General features: G+C 36.8%; 1 protein-coding gene across 2 annotated transcripts in view; it reads right to left on the bottom strand.

Moving 5' to 3' along the window:
* The window catches only part of KDM4C (lysine demethylase 4C), a 360,821-nt gene that overhangs the window by 125,692 nt on the left and 220,041 nt on the right, over positions 1-15,088 (bottom strand). For both annotated transcript variants that reach the window (XM_007451455.1, XM_007451456.1), the window contains exons 15-16: positions 6,588-6,643; positions 4,042-4,150 (exon numbers count right to left, since the gene is read on the bottom strand). In XM_007451455.1, coding sequence (XP_007451517.1) covers positions 4,042-4,150; positions 6,588-6,643 — 165 coding nt within the window. The remainder of the gene's footprint in view (positions 1-4,041; positions 4,151-6,587; positions 6,644-15,088) is intronic.

The following is a 15,088-nucleotide window of genomic DNA, read 5'->3' on the forward strand; positions in this document are numbered from 1 at the left end:
TAATTCTAAGCCAGAAGCACAAATAATAAGTAACAATTTGCTGCCTTTTATTCATTTCATGACTATTTACTCGGTAACTACATGTGTACACATACACACACATTACAGAACTGTAAATCTTTATGATACTTGATTAGTAATCACAGTTGTTCAATTTCTATAAAAACAGATAATGTTAAAATACTAAATCAGAGTATAAAATTAGTAACTGTACAGTAGCAAATATACACATAGGTTGCCAAATTTTATTGCTTTATTCACAAGTAAGAAATTCAAACAATTTGCCAAAAGCAATCCCTAGGAATGTTTTTAAAAGCAATTAAGAACTTCCATTCTCTCAGTCTCTAACTTACTTCTTTCAACCAAGATATTCTCTTTCTGAAAATGACAAAAATGAAAATTTTCTCCTTATGTCTTCCCTGTAGACCAGTGGGTTCTCAAATGGGGGTGATTTTACCCGCCAAGGGATATCTGGCATTGGCTAATTTTTCCCAGTTTTATTGAGAAATAATTGACATGCATCACTGTATAAGTTTAAGGCATAAAGCATGATGGTTTGATTTACACATACTGTGAAATGATTACCACTGTATGTCCAGCTAACATCCATCTTCTCATATAGATACAACAAAAAGAAAGAAAAAAAGAAAAAAGGAAAAAAAAAGTTACCCTTCTGATGAGAACTCATAGGATTTACTCTCTTGGGAACTTTCCTACATATCCCACAGCAGTCTCAGCTATAGTCATGATGTTGTCATTACAGCCCTAGTGCTTATCTTATAACTAGAAATTTATACCTTTTGGTATCACCTGTTTGGTCAGGGATGCTGGAATCTATGATACACATGAGAGTCACCCATAACAAACAATTAACTTGTCTAAAAGGTCAAGAGGGCCAAAGTTGAGAAAGCCCAGTCTAGACTCTATGATGCTAGAAGACAGGAACAATGTCTTACTCAAAAATGTACACTAAGTATTTGGCGGGGTGAGCTCATAACTGTTTGGTGAAATACATTGACACCGACATCTAATTCTTATATTCGCCCCCCCCCCCATATCTGTGTAAATAAGAAGGTGGGTGAACAACCTAGCAACCAGAAAAGAGTTGGCTACAGCTCCAGAAAAAAGACTGAAACTGACACTAGGAGACACACATACATCCACTAAATAGACATAGTAAAATAATCCATCTAGACTTAGATGAAATACCTGGATGAAATACCACAAAACTACTGCTCTGACTTCTAGCTGGATGTGCACTTACTAGCTTAATTAAACTTCAAAAGAATGCTGATGTTAGGAACACTTGATTATATGTTCAGGGCAGAGCATCCTATTTCCTGAAAAGGTGCATTCCACCCACCCCACACACAAGTGATCATTTATAAATTCTGTTATACAAAGCCAGCCTGAGTCCGATCACCAAGAGACAGTGAGCAAGGCTGGGGCACAGACGCCATACTACAGGAGATGTAACAGAGTCATGGTGCTTTCCTGAGGATTTCTGGTGAAAAAGTCACCCACGCTTCTTTCTGGCCATTGTCCCCTTTCAAACTATCACAGTATTTTTGAGTGATTTTTTTCCCCTCCCAAAATGAAGTTTCCCCTTGTATTTTCCCACTTAAGATAACCACTTTGAGCATTCTGATAAACATTCCAAAAAATTCATCATGCGTATAAAATTATATTAAAAACAGAAAAAAAAAAGTCTGATCTACAGCCTGCTGTTTTCACTCAAATATGTGTCATGAATATCTGTATGTCAATAAAGAGCTCTCCATTGTCAGTTGAAATAGAGTTTAGGTGATCTGAAATTCAGTCAAGACACATTCTTTTAAAGGTGCCAACTGTTTAAGGATGGAAAACCTTCTATAAAGAATATGTAACATACACAATCAAGGTGGCAACCTTTTACCACTTTCGGATGCAACGATCAGATTTCAGATTTCTGAAATACAGCAAATACAATTTGCTGACTGGCACGGAAATGATCCATGCTGCCCCTCCCTGCTGTTCCCTTAAAACCCCTTTGAGACTGGTGTGAGTGATGGCAGATCACTAAGGAAGCATTCGTGGACATAGGAGAAGCCAGCACGTAGGCCCTTAAAGGGAAGCATCAAGAGCAATGACCACTATTCCAAGGGGCATTCAACTGATAAGAGAAATCATCTTTCAGAAGAGAGAACCAAAGGTGGTTGCTAAATGTAGTGTTTGAATTTTTGCAAATATATATTACTTGTAAATCAGAAAAATATTGAAATGTAAGACATTTGTTAGTATTTGTCACACAAAGCATTAAATGTTGGAGCATGTCATGAACTCAACATTTTTCTTTATAACCTGCCCTACAGTCCTAATTCTGGCAAATGTTTTTGTTTCTTTTTAGTGGGTTTTTTTTTCCCCAATGAAAAAGATTTTTATTAGTTTTAATGGAAAAAACTAATGCATTTTGTTCCAATCATAAAGGCCCAAACAATATTCACAGATAGAATATGTATCAGTTGAATAATGAAAACAAGTTTATATAAGTAAACAGCAATAGTTGAAAAGCAGTTTGCACATAAAATGTAATGTGATATAAGGTTTATTGTATTCATTCTTTTTTCTTCTTTCTGCACCAATTTTTACACAACTTTCCACCCTTTTGGGTGTTACGGTTTTTGCACTCAGAATGCACTTATAAACAAAGTAACAGCAAAGTAAGATCAAAGAAAGGGCAAAATAAAGGCTAAACATGAGATTTCTTGAGAGCAAATAGAAACAGCAGTCTGAAGAGTCATGGAAGATGACTTCTGCCTCTCTCTCGTGTCAGTGTTTGTTTTCTTTTTTAAACTGGTGAACAAGATATAAGATTTCAAACTTCCTCCTACGGAAGGCCATGAGCTGAACAACCTTACTCTCTTCTGATAGTCACTATGAGCTTTAGGGGGCATTTAAATGGCCCAATCATTTCCATCTCATTCACAAAACTTCTGTTACCACACCCTGAGCATCCTTGTTCCCACCACTCATATCTGCCAACAGCAGTCATCAGGCCCATAAAGGCCCACATATTTTCTAGCTATGTGAAATTCCTGATGGAGCTATAGTGGAAAATAACAGTGTTCACTGAAAGACAGCAGAACAGATTCTAAGTTCCTGAGACAGAAGTCCAGAGACAAAACACCCAGCTCCCCAGTGGGGGAGAGACGACTAATAACAAAGCAAGTAACACTCGGGTAGAGAGTCACAGCTCAGCCTCTGAAATAGTGGAAAGACCCCAAGTTAGACATAACAAGGACTGAAGAAACTGTAGGGTATTAAGTCCACTTGTAAGACAGGCTTCAGTATTTTAAGGTCAGGCAATTTAACTTTAGGGAATATTCTCATTAACTATGAAATATAATAAGGGCCTAAGCTAATGACCTGTTGGCTCACAATTTAACAGAACTCCAAGATTACATCAATGTTGAGGATGTTAAAGGCCTAACTTTTCAATGAAAAAAATACTCTCTTAACAAGGAGAAACAATGGAAAATAACCAGCCAGAGAGCTTGGCAAATTAAATGATTTGTCTCTATTCCTGGGAAAATCCTTTTGGAATAATTAAAGTTTTTGCATTTCTCTGCAAGTCTCTTCTTGGTGAAGAGATGACAAAATAGGTTAGATGCATTTTGCCAAGTCAAGGCCAACCAAAAAGAGGCAAGAGAGAGAAAAACTAAGCAATTCAAATAAGACATAGTTGGATAGCTCGGGTCAGTTCTAACAAACTTCACTGGATAGCCTATAGTTTGAAAATTCACATTAATCCAGGAAATGCTGTATTCCTTTGCCTCACTGAAAACAGAAGCTGAGGAAAGTTAGAGGCATACTTAAAATATAACAGGAAAAGAGTGCGTACAGATAAGTAAATTTAGGCTAAAGGAAAAAAAAGGTAGAATGAAACAACGAAGCTAAGAAAAAAATTACCTTGGAATGCATGCATAAATAAAAATATTTGGAACTTGAAATTAACACTAATTTATGCGGGGGAAAAAAAAAAAAGGAAGCTTTGCCACTCACCAATTTTAACCTCTGTAAAGGTATTCTGCCTACATCTATCTGTGTCCTTTCTGGAACATTAGTGAATCGGACTTCTGGGACTGCAACGGCGCACATGACATGGGCCCACCTACAGAAAAGGAGACATAAATGTAAACAACCGTTTGGAACTTTTAACACTAATTTATGCGGGGGAAAAAAAAAAAAGGAAGCTTTGCCCCCCCCCAATTTTACCCTCTGTAAAGGTATTCTGCCTACATCTATCTGTGTCCTTTCTGGAACATTAGTGAATCGGACTTCTGGGACTGCAACGGCGCACATGACATGGGCCCACCTACAGAAAAGGAGACATAAATGTAAACAACCGTTCCCTAAACTTATGTATCCCATACTTCAACCAGAGGATGGCAATTCTCTCGGATGGGAAACACACAGATGAGAAAGAAAGCCCAAAGCCTATATCCATCACAGACTCTTTGAATTTAAAACCTACTGGATGATACCTGGATAGATTCAGTACCACACCTGCCCACCACTGTGACACGAAGAACTAGGTGAAAACCAAAGAAGCCTATCATTATATTGTTCTACACGTGACCTGCAAAATACTGAAATGTAGGTCTGCTATTTCATTTGATACTGAAATATAGAGGTGTTTAATATACTTAAGCTAATTATAATTAGTATGTGGCAAAAGATTAGTTCAATTAATAAAAGGTATAAACTGGGTATACCACATAATCCTTTTTACATAATACGAGTATCATGAAGCAAACTAGAACAAATAGCAAAAGTTTTCTAACAGAATTAATACTGATTAAGTCTTTAATTAAATTGTTTCTTATTGCAATCCTACTACAAACAAAGGAACCAAGAGACAAGGGAAAATGAAATTTAGCGTGTTCCCTACTAAAAACCTAGAATATCTCCTTTCAAATTCTGAATTACTCCAGAAAAATGACAATGTCCTCATTAACACTATTAAGTCTCTCATAAATCTTATGCCTCAAATAAATATCGAGACTCTTGAGGTTTAAAGAGATTTTGAAAGAATTATCAAATTTGTCCACCTATTTTTAAGTCAAAGCATATTATTTCACTCTAAATATAAGACTCCATCCTGCCTTTAAAGACCACAGGGACAGAGGGTGAGTGTGAACCCCATCAGATACAAATGAACCCCATTTAGATACGAAAGGGCATATTCTTCCGTATCTAAATAAATACTATACTCCTATAGCAAACACTACTCCTTTGTGTCCTGCCCAAAGGAAGGGAGAGAAGTTCTTGTCACCTCTGTCTTTACAGGAACTGCCTGAGTCATCTCGCAGTCTGCATAACCCGTGTAACATCCTAGAACTAGTCAATGGTTTTTAGCATAGTGCCAATGACATTAACTAAGACTGTGAGAGATGAACATCCAAAATTAAGCAAATATACAGCTTCTTAAACTAAACTTTATCAATGTTGGAATAAGTGCCTTCACTCTCCCTTATAAACAATCAGAAACATGCACATGCACATAATTATGCCAACTCCATCATTACACGACAGGACATGACATTACTCCAAGGGTACCAACTCCAGTGCCCATGGGGCCAGGCAAGATGTAACCAAATACACGCATACTGGTAAATCATGGTAACCCGAGGACTGCCTGCCCCATTTAGGCCAGGTTCTCATCCTAGCTTGTTATTGTCATATAGAGATGCACAATCATTTATTAAGTAAAGATGAACATCTGGATTTTTATATAAAATCTCTCAACTTTTAAATTTTAAATTAAATTCATAAAGTGGTGTGTCAGTCAAATAAAACATATCTTGGGGCTGGATCTGGCTCTCAAGTACCATAATACAACCTATACCTAAACCTTTTCTACATGTTTCTATTTCCATAGGAACCTATAATTTGCTTTGGCCCTATTTTACATATTTGAATCGGGTCATAAAAATAAAATTCACACAAAAATATATATTTCAACAACCGCCATAGAAACAAGACTTTCTTTTATGTTCACTTATGACTCTCTTCATATTCTCCAACTGTCCCCTTTAAATTGCAAAATCAATCTTTTCTCCCTGTGTTTCTATTTTAGAATACACACTTTCTTGTTAATTTGCTGGTGTTAAAAGTAAATGGTTTTATTCTAATAGTGTGATTATAATTGATTTTATTTACCTGAAGATAACAGATTTCACTGTTTTCAGGCATATTCTGTTTTTATTACAATGAAAGCATTCATCATATTAAACACAAGGATTCCAAAGACACCTAGAGGATGTGGGCTCTCTTCAAACTCTGTTAGTGAAAGAGAGGTTGTTCCTCATGATGTCAAAGACACAGAACAGAAGCTGACTTAGAACACCTTTGCCCAGCAGAAGTGAACATGCTGTCAGTAATGGTTTCTGGAGACATGCACAGAATCCCCACCTCAGACCTAAACAGCAAAAGCTGTGGAACAACGCGTACAACAATGAGAGGCAAAGCATACTGTCACCCAGAGGTTCAACACTCAAGAGAGAGAAGGAAACGATGAAATTCAACACAATTAACGTACTACTTACTTATTGTTCTTAGTTTCCTTAAGAGCACCCCCTCTCAAATTGCAGAGACAGCACTCCTAGGGCAGAAAAAACACCACACAATTATTAGAGCCATGTAATAAAAGTCAGTACTGTTTATCAAAATATCCCCATAAATGCTAATTTTTTATTTTAAAATTAAAATTATCAGGAACTTCATGAAGGACTATCTCTAAACAGTTCAAGAAAGGAGAGGAAAAGAGAGGTAGGAAAGTGAGGGGACACCCAAAAGTGTTCTCAGTGTATGTATCTCCTAGGGGAAACCATCATTATCCTAGTATCATGTTCAATTGCCATCGCTGGGGGAAAGCTGTGACACAGAGAAACTGGTAGGTGGAGAGATAGGTACCAAAATTCTAGAACAGAGAAATACACATACAACTTGGTTCCCTTGAGTTCTGGGAATCCACTCCTGTATACAGGATGGCTAAAAAACGGTATTGGCAGGCTTCATTCTGATATGTGGATAAGAAGGAAGCTCTTTTTAAAAGACACTCTTCAAAAAAACTAGCTCTTGGGTCTTTCTATGGGCAAATAGTGTTGGAAAAATTGCTCTGATAAACCCAGGCTTTCCAGCCCCAGAAAACAGTGCCATAAAATGTTTTCCTTTATCTTCCCCACATAAGTTTATATTTTTGGCACTTCTATGTGTCTTAGATTGGCACAGACTTTTCATTCCAAGATGACTCCCTTTACTACAAACATACTTTATCATTTCTCATTACAATTTTTTGAAAAAGTCCACGAGAAAACAGGGCCAGAAAGTAATGCAATGCCTTTTGTTGACCTAGAATTTTTAATCAAATACCTAAGTAAATTTTTTATTTTCAGCCTCAAGCTTGTCCTCCCAATTTACTGCACTAATAGTCTGGGGTTTCTTTTCAATAGTTACAGGTTATTTTGTGGGGTTTTTTTTTCTTCCAAGCTGTCTATATAAAATTTCTTTATATGTTCTTTAAGGTGATCTCCCTTAACTGATTTTGACAGCTTTGCTCAGCTTTACAGGGAATCCCTCTAACTTATCTACTATTAATAATGGGGTGTCATACTCCACAGCTTTTCTTTTCCTGAGAACAACACCAAAACCACTGAGGAGGATCAACATAGCTGTAGAACTCTTAATAAGCGGCAAAAAAGGCAAAAAGACTAGAAATGTTCAATGGTTTTACTTGTCTGGAAAGTCTCTGCACATCTATTTGAAATTTCCCTGGTGATTACTAAAGGTTCGGAGTAGCAAAATCTGCCCTGCATATATCCATTTGAATCCATGATAAACCCAGCTCAAGAAGATCATTTGATGGAGAACATTCTCTATTGCAAAGCCATATTCCAGCGGCCTTTGAAAGAACTGGTTTTGATGAAACACACAATGAAAGGAAAATTTCACAATCCAAATAATGAAAATGAGAAATCCAATCATTCACATTATTCAATAATCCAAATTATTCAATAACAATTTCATAAAATGTTACTGATTTTATTTTTTTCAGTAATTTAACACACTTGCTACAGAGAGAGGATGAAAATGAAAACAAAACAGGAGGTCAAATGTTTTCACTGAAACTAACATAAAAAGATGTTAATACGGAAGTGGGAATGCAGGAAAGGAGAGCTATGGACCGTGAGAAGTGCAGACACTGAGAGAATTAGAGGTCTGATTAATGAAACTAGTAGTGAGAAGAAGCCTAAAGGGACGAGTTAGCAGAATGAAATATAGCAAAGCAGCATAGAAGCTGGCTTCCGTGCACCTGATTAGGATCATGAACAGGTACACGTGCTGCAGAGCCAAATATAACAGAAGGAAACAGCCTCTTAAGTGGAATCTGTAGACTCAAGGTGTTAAGTGGAGTTGAGAAGACTCCCGCCTGCCACAACATGAAACTTGTTCTTTCTAGGGTCACAAGCGATCTCCATGTCACCAAATCTAATGGATATTTCAAGTCCTCGGTTCACCTGACCTCTTAGCAACATTCAACATTGTCAACTGTGCCTGTAACAGTTTCTCCCTGTGGTGTCTATGACCCGCCACTCTCCTCATTGTCCTTTTCTATCTCTAGTTGATACTCAGCTTCCTTTACAGGCACCTCTTTCATGCTGCTTAAACACTGTAATTTCTGTAGCAGGGCCTATTCACTCCTCTCTCCACACCTGTTTGCCGGGCATTTGATCTACTACCCTGATTCCTAAAAGGCCACTAACTCAAACATCTTGTCTCCTGAGATGACTCACTCACAGCTCCACAGGCATCTCAAATACACGTGCAACACTGAGCTCATGTCTTCTTCCCAAGCCAGTTTCCCAGCAGTGGCATCAACCATCCAGTCTAGCTCAGGCTAGAAGACATAACCAGAAACGTTGGAGGAAAATGGCAATGGAACAATATCCATAAAACACTGAAAGAAAAAAGCTGGCAACCTGAAATTCTATTTCCAAGGAAAATATCCTTTGAAAATGAAGATAAGATAAAAATAATCTCATAGAGACAAAAATCTATGAGAATGAATCTACACTATAAAAACCACTAAAAAAAAATCTTCAGAATGAAGGACAATGACACCAGCCTGAACCACGAAGTGGCAGGAAAGAATGAAGAACACTTAAAACGGGTAAATATAAAATAAAACTTTAGTATCTTCAAAACACACACACACAAACAAAGAGAGCAAGAGAGAGAGACAGAGAGACTATACAAGTTTCATTTAAAAACTTGATTGTTTCACACAAAAATAACAATACTACGGAGTGGATGGAGTCTATGCAGAAGTAAAATGTAAGATAAGACCACAAACAGAAGGGAAGTTAATCAAATTATACTGTTGTAAGGTTCTTACACTGTTCATGAAGTAGGATGATATTATGGGAAGGTGGATTTTGATAATATAAAAATGAAAATTGTAAGTTTCAGCAACCACCTATAACAAAGCCCTCAAGAAATTCCCAAATATTAAGTTCGAAGGAATATAAGCTCACAATAAAAACTCAAAAACCATCCAAGAAAATATGGTTACATAAGCAGGAAAAAAAAGACAATAGAATTAGATGCACATTGAGCTCAGATATAAGATGTAAAATAAGCATTTTAACATGTTTAAAAATTAAATATGGGTATTAGGAATGTAAGTGAGAGACTATAAATAAATAACAAATCAGATTTTTTAAAACAATATAAAAATTCTATAACCAAAAAAAAATAACCTGAAATTAAAAACTTAGTGATATGTTAAAAGGCAGACTACTCTTGGTTGAAGAGAAAATTAGAAAACAGAAAGTTAGAGCTGGATAAATAACCAAAAATTAATACCACAAACTATTCAAAAATGAATTCAGTTGAATGTGTGTGCATGTATTTCTGATTCATAAAAATAAATTCCAATTGATTTACAGACCCAAGCTCAAAAACAAAGCAGAACTACAGAAGTATTCAAAGAAATTTTAGGCAAATATATTGATGAATTTAGGATAAATATGACTTCTTAATATAACATTTAAAAAACAAAAGACATGTAGAAAACATTAATAAAGTTTGACTACATCAAAATTTTTTAATTATAAAGGATAAAATACTATATAAATTAATATAAGATTAAAAATTTACAATAAAAAACAAAGATTGTTATCCAAAAGATAATTTTTAAAAAGCCACACTTTTGAAAAAGAGGCAGAAGATTCAAAGACTCTTCATTGCCAATAAATACATGAAAGATACACAATTTCAAATGAAAGAAAGAAAGAAAGAAAATGAAAAATGAAATAATGAGTGTTAACCTCAGATTTTTAAATCGGAATATCTATAGTCTGGGGGTATGTGAGTTGTTATGATGGTTGTGGAGAGGAATTCAGCATTATCAATCAAAATTTTAAATGTACATAAATTACGACAAGGAATTCACCTTCTTAGAATCTATCTTAGCTAAACATTTACATCTATGCAGAAGTAGGAATATACAATGACTATCATTTCATTTCTGTTCATAATAGAGAAAACAGTTACATCTGGGAGGAACTGGAATTGTCAGTTACTTACTTTATTTGTAATGTCTGAATTTTTAAATTAGATTCAGGTTTGAAATTTAAAATAGTGATGAAAAAGATATGGTAAATCCAAAAATTACTGAATTACTAAGAACTACACAATGAAATATTAAGTGAAAACACTAAGGCATGTTTAAATAATCTGTGACACCATTTGGGTCTCCCAAGAACAACAAAATATAGCATTAGCTTATGCACAGAAAAGATCTGAAAGGCTGATTAACTAAACAGTATGAGTAGCTTTCTGTAAAGAAAAATGAGATTTGAGAATCTGAGAATGTTGGGAATGGGAGACCTTCCTAACAATACTTATTACTCTTACATTAAAAAAAAAACTCACAGACACACAAAGAAATTAAACCTTCTTCCATCTGTACCATTTTTCTAGGTTCCACATACATGCGTTAATATACGATATTTGTTTTTCTCTTTCTGACTTACTTCACTCTGTATGATGGTCTCTGTATGACAGAAAGAGAAAAACAAATATCGTATATTAACGCATATATGTGGAACCTAGAAAAATGGTACAAATGAACCGGTTTGCAGGGCAGAAACAGAGACACAGATGTAGAGAACAAACGTATGGACACCAAGGGGGGAAACTGGCGGGGGGGTGGTTGGGGGGGGATGAATTGGGAGATTGGGATTGACATATATACACTAATATGTATAAAATGGATGACTAATTAGAACCTGCTGTATTAAAAAATAAAATAAAATTCAAAAAAAAAACCTTCCATCAAATATGTGTAATTTAAAATTAATGTAATCATGGAGGTTTATCTTTTTCTCCTAAATTTTTTTTTTACTTAAATGAAAATTTTAAATGGTCATCTATGATTTCTACTAGAGTCTTTCAGTGTATGGAAACTTCTTTCCAGCCTAACCTGAGGAGATACCAAAATTGTTCAGCCTTGCAGAACAAAACAAATAAATAAAATTCCACAGTGAACACTCATTGCCAGGCTTTTTCAATCTTATGTTTATGAGCATGCCTCTTCTAGAAACAATAACACTCAGTGTAAAATGACTCACTATTATACAGATTTAGATATATTGCTAGTCAACTAATGTTTCCTAAACTAAAACAAAACAAAAAAATGCTGAAACGTCTGTTACAAAATGATTACTCTATGAGCAGCTGTTATTCCTGGCTCCCAAGGACAGCATCTAAAGAGCCATTCTATTGTGTAACCCATCCCCAGGGCAGCTAAAAGCTGAATGAAAAAGTATAAATTGAGTATAAATTGTACCTTTCCTACTTAGGTCCCTTTCCCTCACCTAATACCATTCACAAAATCCCCTTTTAGTAATACCAAGTTACTTTTAAAATTTGGTTTCATTAAAAGTCTCCGCTGAGAAGAACAGCTAGTATACCAATTTACAACACAATGATTTCTTTACAGCTCAGTTATTAAACTGAAAAAGAGTGTTTATAATCAAAGTGCTGACACAACGTTAACAACAACGGTGAGAAAGGCATTGTTAGAATATGGCTATCATAGTTGTTTGTTATTTGTCCTAGAGGGAAATCATGTTCCAATGGCTCTTCTATAAAACATCAATTAAAGAAATGTCAATACCAACATTCTCAAGCTGCCTTGTAAGGACCTCTCATTTTAGCTGACATATCCATAAGTGACACTAAAGCCAATTTTCAGTGCTATAGAAAAATTACAAGATTGAAGTACCTCCCCACAGCCTTATTTATCTGATGTGTTCATTACAGAAATGCAAAACCATAAAATAGGGCTGTCTGAGCTGGGAAAACAAAGACTAATTAATCACATTAATGGAAAACTAGCTTCCCAAGTGCTTATCAACAAAACGCGGAAGAACAATTTCTGGAGATGGGGCTCAGTTATCAGGGTGGAAGAGAGGATGGAATCTCATGTTAGGATGGGGCTGACAAGAATTCTGAGTGATTAGGAAATTGAATGACAAGTTTCCTACAGTAATCCTCTGAATGGAAATTTCACAGGGTCCAATAAATTTTAAACCAGCAAGTGAGTTCCCTAATTTAGATGCTCACACCTAATTTGTATTGTAAGTGAAAATATGTATTCATTCAACAGATATTGGTGAATCACCAATATTGTGTCCTAGGCACTGGGCAACAGCAATGAATGACAAAGATACACTCTGGCTAGGAGAGAAGACAAACTAAATCAGTAGATTATTTAAGGTAAAGGATGTTAAGCACTTGAGAGTGGGCCATGGAGTTCTCTAGGGAAAGGTGATGGCAGCAGATCCTGGCCTTTTCTAATAGGAGAGGTTATCAGAAAGTAAGAGAAAGAATATCTGGTAAGGTTTCATAACCCATGAAAAAAAGTCGATGGCCTGAAGCCACTGTAAGGTTTGAATGCACCAAGGACATATAACCTGACTTATATTTTAATCAGATCATCCCAATTGCTGTGTTGACAAACAACAAAGGTTCAAGGGTAGAAGGGTGAAGAGAAGTTAGCAGGTTACTACCATATCCAGGAAAGAGGCAATGAGCAGATTAGTCTGGATTATGTCAGCCGAGGTGACTAAGAAGTGGACAGGATACTAGATTCATTTTAAAAGTAGACAAGACAGGATCTACTGTCAGACAGATACGAGGTATGAGAAGAAGAAAGCATCAAATCTAACTCTAAAGTTCTTGGCCTCAGCAGCTGGAAGGCCTCGAGATACGGAAGCCTGCAGAATATCTAGAATTCAGTTCAGGACAGGGTGAATTTGAGCTATTGGACATGCGAGAGGAGATACTATCATAAAGTTGGCCACAAGGGTGAGACTGAGCCGGACCAGAAATGCCCAAGCCATCAATGACTAGATGCTGTTTACAACCATTAAAGCTATGAGATGGGATGAGGTTACCAAACGGGTTAGTGTAGAAAAGAGGCCCACATTTTGAACTCTGGGGAGTGAGAGGAAAAGCAGGAGAGTGCAGGATCCTGGAAGCCAAGTGAGGACTGCTTCAAACAGGAGACAGTGATCAACAGAAGTTTCTAAGAAAAAGTGGGGTAAAGCCTATGACTGGAATAAATTTAAGAGAGAAGTGGGGGAGAAGGGTTGGAGAGAGTGAATAAAGATAAGCCTTTTCAGGAATTTTACTATATATATAGGGGTGTGGAGAAATAGAGTGGGAGCTAGTGGGAAGAAAGATCAAGAGAGGGTTTTTTGGTTTACTTGAAGATGGAAAAAATAACAGAGTGTGTGGATGATAATGAGAATCATCTGGAGAAGGGATGTGGGCGAGAAAGGGATGAATTACTCTTAACTATGATCCTGTGTATAAGAGAGCGGATGGCCTTAGGAGAAGAGATATTATAGATATGAAGCAGGTAGAAACATTAAGATCTCTACTGGTGTCTTCCCATTTCTCCATGAATATGAAGACACTTCATGAGGTGAGGGTGAGGATGGAGAAGATGGGGAAGCTTGAGGAGAAAGAAGATATGAAACAGTCAATCAGGAGATTAGTAAAGTGAATGAGTGATGGGAATGCAACATGAATTACCCACACCGTTGAGGACCAACCTCCAGTTACAAACTGAAAGCAACAGCAATCTGCATATTGGGTGTTTCTCCACAGCCATACCCAGCTACAGAGGTGCAGATACAGAGTACATAGATAGTTGGATTTACCAGGGTTGAGTTACACCGAGGAAGAGTAACAAAGTCAGAGAGTGGCAAGGGAGCTATGTGCAAGGAAATATAGTAGCTTAAAGAGAAGTAAGGACATGAGGGGAGGGAGAGACTGAAAAGTTGGGAGCATTACTGAATCATACGTCACAGTGAGGTGAAAGGATTGCTGGAGTCCCAGAACCAGAGGGTGTGGGCTAGACAGACAGAAGGTAGTCAGAGAAAGATGCCTGAAAATGAAAGATGACACTGAAAATACAACATACCTAGTGGAATGCCAAGTGGTTAAGAGTGAAAACTAATTACCCTTTAAAAAGGCTGTCTTTCTACTGTACACCCTTTAGTTCTCTGTTACTGCAACAACAAATTACCTCAAATACAATGGCTTAAAACAACAAAAGTATGTACAGTTCAGTAGATCAGAATTCCAAAATGGGTCTCACTGGGCTAAAATCAAGGTGTCAGCAGGTCACTCTCTTCTGAAGGCTCTCAGGGAGAATCTATTTCTTTGCCCTCTGCAGCTTTTAGGGGAGCCCACGTGCCTTGGTCCTAGGCCCTCCTCCTCCATCTTCAAAGCCAGCAACAGCAGGCCAAGCACTTCTCACATCACATTACTCTGAGCTTTTCTGCCCCCCTCTTCCTCATTTAAGGACCCTTCTGATTGCACTGAATGCACCCAGGTAAACAGAATAATATCCCTATTTGTAAAGCCAGCTGATCAGCAACCTTAATGCTATCTGCTACCATAATTCCCTTTTCATGCAACATAACATACAAGTTCCAGGGATTAGGATGTAGACATGCCGGCGGCGGGG

This window comes from Lipotes vexillifer, unplaced genomic scaffold (assembly GCF_000442215.2).
Source record: "Lipotes vexillifer unplaced genomic scaffold, Lipotes_vexillifer_v1.1 scaffold260, whole genome shotgun sequence".
Taxonomy (NCBI): Eukaryota; Metazoa; Chordata; class Mammalia; order Artiodactyla; family Lipotidae; genus Lipotes; species Lipotes vexillifer.